Source organism: Salmo salar, chromosome 04 (assembly GCF_965601325.2).
Source record: "Salmo salar chromosome 04, fSalSal1, whole genome shotgun sequence".
In the NCBI taxonomy this organism is placed as follows: domain Eukaryota; kingdom Metazoa; phylum Chordata; class Actinopteri; order Salmoniformes; family Salmonidae; genus Salmo; species Salmo salar.
In genome coordinates this window covers 26,742,561-26,756,637 of record NC_138294.1, presented here as the reverse complement: position 1 = coordinate 26,756,637, position 14,077 = coordinate 26,742,561, and the positions used below count along the sequence as shown (strand labels likewise).

The 14,077-nt window shown below is 42.9% G+C and overlaps 1 protein-coding gene across 6 annotated transcripts in view; it reads right to left on the bottom strand.

Annotated features, from left to right (window-relative positions):
* Nucleotides 1-14,077, bottom strand: part of LOC106602595 (bifunctional UDP-N-acetylglucosamine 2-epimerase/N-acetylmannosamine kinase) — a 41,933-nt gene that overhangs the window by 5,839 nt on the left and 22,017 nt on the right. For all 6 annotated transcript variants that reach the window (XM_014195323.3, XM_045716639.2, XM_014195324.3 and 3 more), the window contains exons 6-10: nt 13,601-13,813; nt 13,157-13,244; nt 6,677-6,890; nt 2,496-2,625; nt 1,800-2,021 (exon numbers count right to left, since the gene is read on the bottom strand). In XM_014195323.3, the coding sequence (XP_014050798.2) occupies nt 1,800-2,021; nt 2,496-2,625; nt 6,677-6,890; nt 13,157-13,244; nt 13,601-13,813 (867 nt within the window). The remainder of the gene's footprint in view (nt 1-1,799; nt 2,022-2,495; nt 2,626-6,676; nt 6,891-13,156; nt 13,245-13,600; nt 13,814-14,077) is intronic.

Here is a 14,077-nt window from a genome sequence, read left to right as displayed (position 1 = left end):
GTTTGCAGACAGTAGAAACGTTTCAAACCCCAAACAATTATGTGCAACAAAAAAAAAAGAAAAAACACTCAGATGTGAAGTAAACAGAAAATTGTTGACAAGGGTGAGGTATTTTTTTGTCAGTGAAATAGATTATCCGACAAATGGCGATTCAGGATTTACCCACTAGGGCTTACCCTATAGGTGCCAACCTGTTCAGGTTTACCTTCTGGGACTTACCATCTACCACAAAGCTACGACCGGTCGTTACACAATGGGCCTACCGAATTAAACTCAGGCTCTCCAGGTCCGTATCCTATAATGTTCAGCCTACGATTCTCATCTCCCCAAGATGTCAAAACGAGTGGAAACAGATATAGGAACTTGCCTACCTTGTTTGTTGCCAGCTCTGCTCCACTGATCTGGAGTCTTTGGTTTGACTACAAATCGTGGTGAACCCTGCTCGCAACGCCATCTGTTAGGTTCTAAAGTAAATAACTCACAGACACTAGAGATGCTTAACCAAGTTGAATTCTTCCCAAAGCGTCGACACAGCTGTATTCAGACAAAGACATGTTTCTACCACTACAAGTATATATACACTCCACTTTAGGCACTCCTCCTCCTCTCCAATCCTTACATCTATCTTATGGTTCCACAGGAAGAGGGTAACAGAATAATGAACCATACTTTCTCCCTTCAGGGGATCTGACCTGACCTCAACCCCTCCTTCGCCTAATTCACAGATGTCCATCCGCTTCCCCTCTAGCAATCCTGTGATCTCCTCCCGTCCACCCAACACATTCCAAAGCCATCTGTCTTTCTACAGAGAACCATTAAGCTCTGAAATAAAAACCAGTCTCTTCCACTCCTTTATATACTATGCTTATGCGTATAACAATGTTCAAAGTTTACCCAGAATCCAACATCTTTTTGGCATGTATATGTAACCGGTGTGAAATGGTTAGCTAGTTAGCGGGGTGTGCGCTAATAGTGTTTCAATTGGTGACGTCACTTTGCTCTGAGACCTTGAAGTAGTTGTTTCCCTTGCTCTGCAAGGCCCGCGGCTTTTGTTGAGCGATAGGTAACGATGCTTCTTGGGAGGCAGATGTGTGCAGAGGGTCCCTGGTTCGAGGCCAGGTAGGGACGAGGAAAGGGAAAAAAATATAGCCTATTGATAGAATAACCAGGTGTCTCAACTTTAAGCTTTAATTAAGCTGTCATTAACCTATGGTTTACACATAAGCACTGCCTTAAGAGATTATATACAAGCATGTGCTTTCATCTTTGCAATCGTTTCCAATGCCTCATGCCATGTAGATTAAAATGTCATTGTCCTCAGGAAAAGTTCTCAAGTGAACCAATTAGACATGTTAATAGTATCAGTAGCGTTGTCAAAACATGGTTACAGTGAGGTCTTTTCTTTTAGTCTCACACTTTTGTAAAACTAAATGGTTTGCAAATGCCTCAACAACAATCCCTCATTCAATAGGGGTAGCCGTGGAGGACTGTTTCAGGACACAAATCCAGTTTTTCCAATACCTTTTCAATCCACTCAAAATGAAAAAGGTACTGACTGACATCTGATTGCCTCGTTTCGATTGGCCTGTTATGCACTCGATCCACCCATACTGTCATTGTTTACTATCCATCTCATCTCACGCCATTATGGGTGTGGAATGAATTCTCAACCTTTACTTACCATAACTTTAAAAAAATTTTTTTTTTACAATGACAGTCATGTATATTTCATAGAAATACAATGAACAGAAAATTAATGACCAGAGTGAATCATTCTAATTTTATGGTGGCAATATTACCTGTTCCAGTGATGATGGTGACAAAGTTCTCCACTCCTTTACCGTGGCCAAACTTCTTCTCTGCCAGGGCGGCACAGTTGCCGTCGTTATCGACCCAGACGGGCAGGTGGAGGGCGTCAGAGATGGGGGTGCGGATGTCGATGGAGCTCCACTCCTGGATCAGCTTGGTGGAGTGGAGGATCACACCCTCCTGGGGGTTCACTCTGCCCCCTGTCGACACACCTGAGGGGGGAGATTGCAAGAGAATCAGATCCTGTCAAACTAGGGGTATTTTTCTACTAGCTACAGACCACTTCTTTAGTGAGGAAAAATGTACTTACGACTGTGATGTGGTTGTCTCACCTAGCTACCATAAGACGAATGCACTAAGTTGCTCTGGATAAGATTGTCTGCGAAATTACTCAAATGTAAAAATTATTATATAGTGAGAAAACTAGGGTCTATGCAGACTTTGAAGCGTATTTATTGTCGTTGAGCACAAATAATTGGGGCAAGAGATTGTGACGTTTTACGTATTTAAAAACATTTCATAAAGTTCAGTTATTTGACACATGCTCAAGAACAGTGAAATGGTTCAATTGCAAGCCCCACCCAACAATGTGCTTCTTGACAGATTCGCATAAGAAAATGCTGCCGTATTCAAGTGCAAATCAAAACATAAAAGGGACATTTCACGAAGGAGAGAAAGCCACATACCCACTCCCAGAATCCGGCAGTTGAGATGAACAGCATCAATGACTGCCTCCGTACACATCTTCAGTATCAGCTCCATCCTCGTCTCATAGGTTCTGGGGTTCGCCTGAGTGTACTTCTTCACTATCTTACCCTACAATTAAAAATACGTATAAATCAGACCAATACAATAATATTTAAAATAAAATGTTCTTTAAAAATTAAATGTTCTTTAATTGTTGCCCATTTATAAAATAAAGTATATGCCATTTAGGGGACAATTTGTTCCGAAGCAACTTAGTCATTCTTGTTTGTATGCATCACTATTGGTGGCCCCAGCAGAGCTCTAACCCACAACCATACAAGTGCCTTGCTCTACCAACTGAGCCACAGAGAACCACAAAGTTTTAAATTGTTGCCCACAAATATATTTCATGCAGATCAATCCACTTGTTCAACACAATCAACCCATAAGTACATTATTTGATAAAGGAAGGCCACACAAGCAGTGGAAAACACAATGTGTTGGTTGACAAGTCAGTGCTTGTCTGTCGTCAGCGTTTTAATCAGCGTCTCAGAAGAATGCTATAACTGACAGCCACTTTCATCTGAGCGGCAGATGCTCGTGGTGGTTCTCACGTAAAGTCAAATCTTAAATTACAAATGGGGCCTAATCAAATAGAAAATGTGTGTTTAAGACGACTTCCGTTGGTTGACTGTTGACATTCTATTCTCCAACTTCAGAACTAATGGTTAGAAGATGACTTCTCACTGTTGACATGTGTGTTCAACTCCAACTTACTCACTGACGAAAAGACGTTTTAGACAATACACATGCCCGTGACAAATAATAAATTACATTTCTATAGCGCTTTTCATCACCTGAAACCACTTACAAAAGCAAAAAATAAACAAGCAATACATCATGAGTAGCCTAGCTATAGTTAGGTCAACCAAATATGCGTAGGTCTAGAACAGATTGTACATCACGCCACCTTGGTATGGTACAGTTGAAGTCGGAAGTGTAAATGCACCTTAGCCAAATACATTTAAACTCAGTTCTTCACAATTCCTGACATTTAATCCTTGTAAAAATTCCCTGTCTTAGGTCAGTTAGGATCACCACTTTATTTTAAGAATGTGAAATGTCAGAATAATAGTAGAGAGAATAATTAATTTCAGCTTTTATTTCTTTCATCACATTCCCAGTGGGTCAGAAGTTTACATACACTCAATTAGTATTTGGTAGCATTGCCTTAAACAATTTCAACATGGGTCAAACGTTTCGGGTAGCCTTCTACAAGCTTCCCACATAAGGTTGGGTGAATTTTGGCCCATTCCTCCTAACAGAGCTGGAGTAACTGAGTCAGGTTTGTATGCCTCCTTGCTCGCACACGCCTTTTAAGTTCTGCCCACAAATGTTCTATAGGTTTGAGGTCAGGGCTTTGTGATGGCCACTCCAATACCTTGACTTTGTTGTCCTTAAGCCATTTTGCCACAACTTTGGAAGTATGCTTGGGGTCATTGTCCATTTGGAAGACCCATTTGCGACCAAGCTTTAACTTCCTAACTGATGTCTTAACCTCTATGGGCAAGCGTCCCACCTACTCAACAGCCAGTGTAATCCCGTGGCGCGTTATTCAAATACCTCAAAAATGCAAAAACTTCAATTTTTCAAACATATGACTATTTTACACCATTTTAAAAGACAAGACTCGTTAATCTAACCACACTGTCCGATTTCAAAAAGGCTTTACAACGAAAGCAAAACATTAGATTATGTCAGCAGAGTACCCAGCCAGAAATAATGAGACACCCATTTTTCAAGCTAGCATATAATGTCACATAAACCCAAACCACAGCTAAATGCAGCACTAACCTTTGATGATCTTCATCAGATGACAACCCTAGGACATTATGTTATACAATACATGCATGTTTTGTTCAATCAAGTTCATATTTATATCAAAAACCAGCTTTTAACATTAGCATGTGACTAGCATGTGCGCCCACCGAAAACTGCCGGTGAATTTACTAAATTACTCACGATAAACGTTCACAAAAAACATAATTATTTTAAGAATTATCGATACAGAACTCCTCTATGCACTCGATATGTCCGATTTTAAAATAGCTTTTCGGTGAAAGCACATTTTGCAATATTCTCAGTAGATAGCCCGGCATCACAGGGCTAGCTATTTAAACACCCAGCAAGTTTAGCACTCACCAAAGTCAGATTTACTATAAGAAAAATGTTATTACCTTTGCTGTTCTTCGTCAGAATGCACTCCCAGGACTTCTACTTCAATAACAAATGTTGGTTTGGTCCCAAATAATCCATTGTTATATCCAAATAGCGGCGTTTTGTTCATGCGTTCAAGACACTATCCGAAAGGGTAAATAAGGGTGACGAACATGGCGCATTTCGTGACAAAAAAATTCTAAATATTCCATTACCGTACTTCGAAGCATGTCAACCGCTGTTTAAAATCAATTTTTATGCCATTTTTCTCGTAAAAAAGCGATAATATTCCGACCGGGAATCTGCGTTTAGGTAAACAGACGAAAGAAAATAAAGCATGGGGTCGACTCGGGCACGCGCCTAAGCCCATAGTACTCTGATCGGCCACTTGCCAAACGCGATAATGTGTTTCAGCCAGAGGCTGCCTCGATATCATTCCGCTTTTTCCCGGGCTCTGAGAGCCTATGGGAGCCGTAGGAAGTGTCACGTTATAGCAAAGATCCTCAGTCTTCAATAAAAAGAGCCAAGATGAACAACAACTTGTCAGACAGGCCACTTCCTGCATGGAATCTTCTCAGGTTTTGGCCTGCCATATGAGTTCTGTTATACTCACAGACACCATTCAAACAGTTTTAGAAACTTTAGGGTGTTTTCTATCCAAAGCCAATAATTATATGCATATTCTAGTTACTGGGCAGGAGTAGTAACCAGATTAAATCGGGTACGTTTTTTATCCGGCCGTGTCAATACTGCCCCCTAGCCCTAACAGGTTAAGATGTTGCTTCAATATATCCACGTAATTTTCCTTCCTCATGACGGCATCTATTTTGTGAAGTGCACCAGTCCCTCCTGCAGCAAAGCACCCCCACAACATGATGCTGCCACCCAGTGCTTCACGGTTGGGATGAGGTTCTTCGGCTTGCAAACCTCCCCTTTTTCCTCCAAACATAACGATGGCCATTATGGCCAAACAGTTCTATTTTTGTTTCATCAGACCAGAGGACATTTCTCTAAAAAGTACGATCTTTGTCCCCATGTGCAGTTGCAATCCGTAGTCTGGCTTTTTTATGGCGGTTTTGGAGCAGTGGCTTCTTCTTTGCTGAGCGACCTTTCAGGTTATGTTGATATAGGACTCGTTTTACTATGGATATAGATACTTTTGTACCCGTTTCCTCCAGCATCTTCACAAGGTCCTTTGCTGTTGTTCTGGGATTGATTTGCACTTTTCACACCAAAGTACGTTAATCTCTAGGAGACAGAACGCGTCTCCTTCCTGAGCGGTATGACGGCTGCGTGGTCCCATGGTGTTTATACTTGCGTACTATTGTTTGTACAGATGAATGTGGTATCTTCAGGCATTTGGAAATTGCTCCCAAGGATGAACCAGACTTGTCTACAATTCTTTTTCTGAGGTCTTGGCTAATTTATTTTGATTTGCCCATGATGTAAAGCAAAGAGGCACTGAGTTTGAAGGAAGGCCTTGAAATACATTCACAGGTACACCTCCAATTGACTCAAATGATGTCAATTAGCCTATCAGAAGCTTCTAAAGCCATGACATCATTTTCTAGAATTTTCCAAGCTCTTTAAAGGCACAGTCAACTTAGTGTATTGTATGTATATAAACTTCTGACCCACAGGAATTGTGATACAGTGAATTATAAGTGAAATAATCTGTCTGTAAACAATTGTTGGAAAAATTACTTGTGTCATGCACAAAGTAGATGCCCTAACCGACTTGCCAAAACTATAGTTTGTTATCAAGAAATTTGTGGAGTGGTTGAAAAACGAGTTTTAATGACTCCAACCTAAGTGTATGTAAACTTCCGACTTCAACTGTACATCATCTTTTTATCTGCAAAAAGACCAATCACGACGAATAAGATGAATAATAATAAATCTAACATGTGGTGTAACCCCCACCTCACGCACCCCCCTCTCCAACCCACCCCTACCACCATACCCTCATGCTGACGATGGCCACGCGGAGGTTGGTCCCCCCCAGGTCAACGGCTAGGGCGCTCTGAGTCTCCAGGATGTGGTCGATGTCCTGGGAGATGTCCCACTCCTTGACGGGGGGGAAGCAGAAGGTCTTCTGCAGCGGCTCATCAAGGTCGATGGTCTGCAGGAACTTCAGGATGCGAGGCACCGCGTTCCCGTCGCCGTAGATCTTCGAGCTGAGGGGGGATTCCACAGGATGAAGAGGGGAATATTAGTGAGATTTCAGTTCTATGAAAAATTGCAATTTTGATGGTTACTATAAAAATAGAGGATTTGAGCTTTTAGACCAAATCTCAGTTATAAGAAACAATGAAAGAGCCAATGCTGCCGCAAATAAATTAATATTTTTATTTTATTAAAGGTATAAGAAGATGTCTTAAAGGATGACTGCACTGATTTGGCCTTGTTTTGAAGATTGCTCATTAAGAAATGCTAGCGGCCACGACTGAAGCCGAATGAGAGTTGTGGTTTGATGTGGGTGTGATATGTTTGCATATTATAAACTGGTTGGTTCGAGCCCCGAATGCTGATTGGCTGACAGCCGTGGTATATCAGATCATATACCACGGGTATGACAAAACATGTATTTTTACTGCTCCAATTATGTTGGTAACCAGTTTATAATAGCAATAAGGCCCCTCATTGGTTTGTGGTATATGGCCAATATACCACGGCTAAAGGCTGTATCCAGGCACTCGGCGTTGCGTCGTGCTTAAGAACAGCCTTTAGCCGTGGTATATTGGCCATATACCGCACCCCCTCAGGCCATATTTCTTAATTGTACCGTGGCAGGTACTGTTGTTTGTCCCTCCCGAGTCACCGTAACAACAACATAGCCACTTCCTCAACATTTTTAAATAGTCTGAATTAATCTGGAATCAAGAAATCTGTAATTGATTTAGAAGTTTTTGCAGAGAAGGTCTTAGTCGCGCAACTTGACATCTAGCTAAGATGTTTGGTGCAGTATTTCTCAAGTAAACAAAATGTGCATGATAGATTCTCTGCTGTGCACTGACTAGTTTATCGAGTGGCTAGGCGCTCGGGACTGACTTCTGAGAACAACAACACGTCTACAACTTCATCATCTGCAAGCTGTCAAACTATGGTAAATAAAGCACAAGCTACACGCTGTTTATCAGTGCCTTAAAAAAAAAAAAATCGCTTGCTAGCTAGCTAAGTTCCAACTCTGTGTTTGTCAATGAAGCTAGAAAATAGTAGCCGTCAGGCACATTGAACAGCCAGGCCACAATCAGCTTATCAAGTCACTGGCAAGGTTTTGCTTTTTACAACTTTCTCACCATTACCAGAGTGTGCCTGTCTGGCAGTGTTTAATAGGGAATGATGTTACAAAACAGGTTGTGGGGGGACACTATGCTTACGAATTGGTTTAAGAATATTGACAAGTTACAGTTGGGATACAAGTGCACTCTGTCTCAATTCTAATTTTGGCCAAATAAGTGGAAGACTCAAGTGATTGACACTAAGAAACACATCAGCAAGTGACCACACCATAAAAGGGCTTAGGGCCAAGGGTTATTTCGACATAACATTGGCGACATGTTCTCTTACGTAAACAAGTCTGAGGTGCTGAGTAACGGGCAGGCCTGTCTCACTGTCTGGAGGTTCTGGCTGCTACGATTGGATAGAGCTCAATCAGCACTACTGTTTCTCTTCTGTTAGTGGGCACTGGGCAAGATCGTAATCCATCCCCAAGTATGTCGTGACAAACTCAGTTTTGGACGAGACTGACTTTGACCAAAATGATCCTATTTTACACTTTGTAATCAATTTTGACACTAGAATGAATGTTCGACTCGTATCGATGCCACATAGACTGTTTAAAACCAAATACGTTGGTTCTAAGGGGCAGTTGACTAACGTTCAGTTCAGAGTTTCTGTAATACACACTTTCCAGTGTTCTATTTGTGACACTCAAGGTGCAGGTTGATGGTCACTAGACTTGATACTCCCCAAGCTCCACAATGAAATAGGGTGCAGGCCAGGCAGCAGGCTGTTAGCCAGCCTGCCAGCTTAGTGGAGTCTGCCACTAGCACAGTCAGTGTAGTCAGCTCAGCTATCCCCATTGAGACCGTGTCTGTGCCTCGACCTAGGTTGGGCAAAACTAAACATGGCGGTGTTCGCCTTAGCAATCTCACTAGAATAAAGACCTCCTCCATTCCTGCCATTATTGAAAGAGATCGTGATATCTCACATCTCAAAATAGGGCTACTTAATGTTAGATCCCTCACTTCAAAGGCAGTTATAGTCAATGAACTAATCACTGATCATAATCTTGATGTGATTGGCCTGACTGAAACATGGCTTAAGCCTGATGAATTTACTGTGTTAAATGAGGCCTCACCTCCTGGTTACACTAGTGACCATATCCCCCGTGCATCCCGCAAAAGGCGGCGGTGTTGCTAACATTTACGATAGCAAATTTCAATTTACAAAAAACAAAACAACGTTTTCCTCTTTTGAGCTTCTAGTCATGAAATCTATGCAGCCTACTCAATCACTTTTTATAGCTACTGTTTACAGGCCTCCTGGGCCATATACAGTGTTCCTCACTGAGTTCCCTGAATTCCTATCGGACATTGTAGTCACAGCAGATAATATTCACATTTTTGGTGACGTTAATATTCACATGGAAAAGTCCACAGACCCACTACAAAAGGCTTTCAGAGGCATCATCGACTCAGTGGGTTTTGTCCAACATGTCTCTGGACCTACTCAATGCCACAGTCATACTCTGGATCTAGTTTAGTCCCGTGGAATAAATGTTGTGGATCTTAATGTTTTTCCTCATAATCCTGGACTATCGGACCACCATTTTATTACGTTTGCAATCGCAACAAATAATCTGCTCAGACCCCAACCAAGGAGCATCAAAAGTCGTGCTATAAATTCTCAGACAACCCAAAGATTCCTTGATGCACTTCCAGACTCCCTCTGCCTACCCAAGGACATCAGAGGACAAAAATCAGTTAACCACCTAACTGAGGAACTCAATTTAACTTTGCGCAATACCCTAGATGCAGTTGCACCCCTAAAAACTAAAAACATTTGTCATAAGAAACTAGCTCCCTGGTATACAGAAAATACACGAGCTCTGAAGCAAGCTTCCAGAAAATTGGAACGGAAATGGCGCCACACCAAACTGGAAGTCTTTTGACTAGCTTGGAAAGACAGTACCGTGCAGTATCGAAGAGCCCTCACTGCTGCTCGATCATCCTATTTTTCCAACTTAATTGAGGAAAATAAGAACAATCCGAAATTTATTTTTGATACTGTCGCGAAGCTAACTAAAAAGCAGCATTCCCCAAGAGAGGCTGGCTTTCACTTCAGCAGTAATAAATTCATGAACTTCTTTGAGGAAAAGATCACGATCATTAGAAACAAATTACGGACTCCTCTCTAAATCTGCGTATTCCTCCAAAGCTCCGTTGTCCTGAGTCTGCACAACTCTGCCAGGACCTAGGATCAAGGGAGACACTAAAGTGTTTTAGTACTATATCTCTTGACACAATGATGAAAATAATCATGGCCTCTAAACCTTCAAGCTGCATACTGGACCCTATTCCAACTAAACTACTGAAAGAGCTGCTTCCTGTGCTTGGCCCGCCTATGTTGAACATAATAAACGGCTCTCTATCCACCGGATGTGTACCAAACTCACTAAAAGTGGCAGTAATAAAGCCCCTCTTGAAAAAGCCAAATCTTGACCCAGAAAATATAAAAAACTAATAGGCCTATATCGAATCTTCCATTCCTCTCAAAAAATAATTAAAAAGCTGTTGCGCAGCAACTCACTGCCTTCCTGAAGACAAACTATGTATACGAAACGCTTCAGTCTGGTTTTAGACCCCATCATAGCACTGAGACTGCACTTGTGAAGGTGGCAAATGACCTTTTAATGGTGTCAGACCGAGGCTCTGCATCCGTCCTTGTGCTCCTAGATCTTAGTGCTGCTTTTGATACCATCGATCACCACATTCTTTTGGAGAGATTGGAAACCCAAATTGGTCTACACGGACAAGTTCTGGCCTGGTTTAGATCTTATCTGTCGGAAAGATAGTTTGTCTCTGTGAATGGTTTGTCCTCTGACAAATCAACTGTAAATTTCGGTGTTCCTCAAGGTTCCATTTTAGGACCACTATTGTTTTCACTACATATTTTACCTCTTGGGGATGTCATTCGAAAACATCATGTTCAATTTCACTGCTATGCGGATGACACACAGCTGTACATTTCAATGAAACATGGTGAAGCCCCAAAATTGCCCTCGCTAGAAGCCTGTTTCAGACATAAGGAAGTAGATGGCTGCAAACTTTATACTTTTAAACTCAGACAAAACAGAGATGCTTGTTCTAGGTCCTAAGAAACAAAGAGATCTTCTGTTGAATCTGACAATTAATCTTGATGGTTGTACAGTCGTCTCAAATAAAACTGAAGGACCTCGGCGTTACTCTGGACCCTGATCTCTCTTTTGAAGAACATATCAAGACTGTTTCAAGGACAGCTTTTTTTCCATCTACGTAACATTGCAAAAATCAGAAACTTTCTGTCCAAAAATGATGCAGAAAAATTCATCCATACTTTTGTTACTTCTAGGTTTGACTACTGCAATGATCTACTTTCCGGCTACTCGGATAAAGCACTAAATAAACTTCAGTTAGTGCTAAATACAGCTGCTAGAATCCTGACTAGAACCAACATTTTTTTATCATATTACTCCAGTGCTAGCCTCCTGTTAAGGCAAGGGCTGATTTCAAGGTTTTACTGCTAACCTACAAAGCATTACATGGGCTTGCTCCTACCTATCTTTCTGATTTGGTCCTGCCGTACATATCTACACGTACGCTACGGTCACAAGACGCAGGCCTCCTAATTGTCCCTAGAATTTCTAAGCAAACAGCAAGAGGCAGGGCTTTCTCCTATAGAGCTCCATTTTTATGGAATGGTCTGCCTACCCATGTGAGAGATACAGACTCGGTCTTAATCTTTAAGTCTTTACTGAAGACTCATCTCTTCAGTAGGTCCTATGATTGAGTGTAGTCTGGCCCAGAGTATGAAGGTGAACGGAAAGGCTCTGGAGCAATGAACCGCCCTTGCTGTCTCTGCCTGGCCGGTTCCCCTCTCTCCACTGGGATTCTCTGCCTCTAACCCTATTACAGGGGCTGAGTCACTGGCTTATTGGTGTTCTTCCATGACGTCCCTAGGAGGGGTGCGTCACTTGAGTGGGTTGAGTCACTGACGTGGTCTTCCTGTCTGGGTTGGCGCCCCAGACAGGCGGAGATCTTTGTGGGCAATACTCTGCCTTGTCTCAGGATGGTAAGTTGGTGGTTGAAGATATCCCTCTAGTGGTGTGGGGGCTGTGCTTTGGCAAAGTGGGTGGGGTTATATCCTGCCTGTTTGGCCCTGTCCCGGGGGTATCATCGGATGGGGCCACAGTGTCTCCCGACCCCTCCTGTCTCAGACTCCAGTATTTATGCTGCAGTAGTTTGTGTCGGGGGGCTAGGGTCAGTCTGTTATATCTGGAGTATTTCTCCTGTCTTATCCGGTGCTCTCTCTCTCTCTCTCTCTCTACCTGAGCCGTAGGACCATGCCTCAGGACTACCTGGCATGACTCCTTGCTGTCCCCAGTCCACCTGGCCGTGCTGCTGCTCCAGTTTCAACTGTTTTGCCTGCCTCTATGGAACCCTGACCTGTTCACCGGACGTGCAACCTGTCCCAGACCTGCTGTTTTCAACTCTCTAGAGACAGCAGGAGCGGTAGAGATACTCTCAATGATCGGCTATGAAAAGCCAACTGACATTTACTCCTGAGGTGCTGACTTGTTGCACTCTCGACAACTACTGTGATTATTATTATTTGACCATGCTGGTCATTTATGAACATTTGAACATCTTGGCCATGTTCTGTTATAATCTCCACCAGGCACAGCCAGAAGAGGACTGGCCACCCCTCATAACCTGGTTCCTCTCTAGGTTTCTTCTTAGGTTTTGGCGTTTCTAGGGAGTTTTTCCTAGCCACCGTGCTTCTACACCTGCATTGCTTGCCGTTTGGGGTTTTAGGCTGAGTTTCTGTACAGCACTTTGAGATATCAGCTGATGTAAGTAGGGCTATATAAATACATTTGATTTGATACTGAATGTTATGGATTATTGTCATATCTGTTGATGGTGGTTGACGCCAGACTGGATGTACAAGGACACTGATTATTCACTGTTGTATTGTATTGATGATGTTCTGTGACTACAAGACTCTCAGGCTGGTGTTTCCAGAACATTTGGTGCTGTCTGATTAGGATATAAAGGACCTGTCTCCAAGAGGCCAGTTAGACATTTTCTCTGCTTCTGTGCTGGGTGGTGTCTCCCTGTTGGAACTTGTTATAATCCTGTAATAACCCCTTTTGTAGAGGTTATGTAATGGTGCTTACCAGGGGTATCTCTTCCCAAACTGCAGCTCCAGGGCATGGTAGATCTTATTCTGAGTGTCTGCATCTCGGACATGGAGGACGTTTTCACCTGGGAATAGAAAATACAGCTCAACATCCTATAAGCATTCGTAATGGGACGACTGGAAGAATGACAACAAAGCAATCGCCAAACACTCATACTGTACTGGCAAAGCCTTTAATTAAGAACTATATCAGGAAACATTAAAAAAAGTAACACTGGTTACCACAAGTAGGCCCCCTAGTCTGCTCCAAATGGAGGCCACGCTTGCCTCCATAATGGCACACCATTTCTCCATTTAGTGCACTACTTTTGACCAGGACCCATATTCAAGCACTATATAGGGAATAGGGTGCCATTTTGGACGAAACCCATGATTCTAGACCACCTGGTAAATGGTCATTGACTTCAGTAGACCCACCTACCAGTCTCTCTCCCAGTCTGCCTGGACCCCAGGTTGATGACGGGGGTCCCGAAGGCCCCCGCCTCTCTGACGCCACAGCTGCTGTTGCCGATCATGGCCCCAGCGTGACACACCAGCTGGATGAACTGCTCGAAGGGCACGTGCTTCACCGCCCGGAAGTTAGGGTGCTGCTCGACACCCTTTTTCCTCATCACGCGCACCATCTCCTTACTTCCTGTTGGGGTCATCACGGAGACGGGACAGGGGTTGTCAGGGGTTACAAGACGGAACGGAGAAGACTGTGGGATGTCTAATTTCATCGACTCCTACACAGTCTACAGTTGGAGATTCAACTGCAGCCATGTCATGTTTTGCAGTAGTGTTTTGTTGGATTTTAAGTAATGGTTGGTCACTTGGTATCTAATCCTTTCTGGGGAAGTTCTACGCCCTTCAAACCAGTCCTAGCCCTAATCATGAGACAGACTGAAGGATTGCAGCT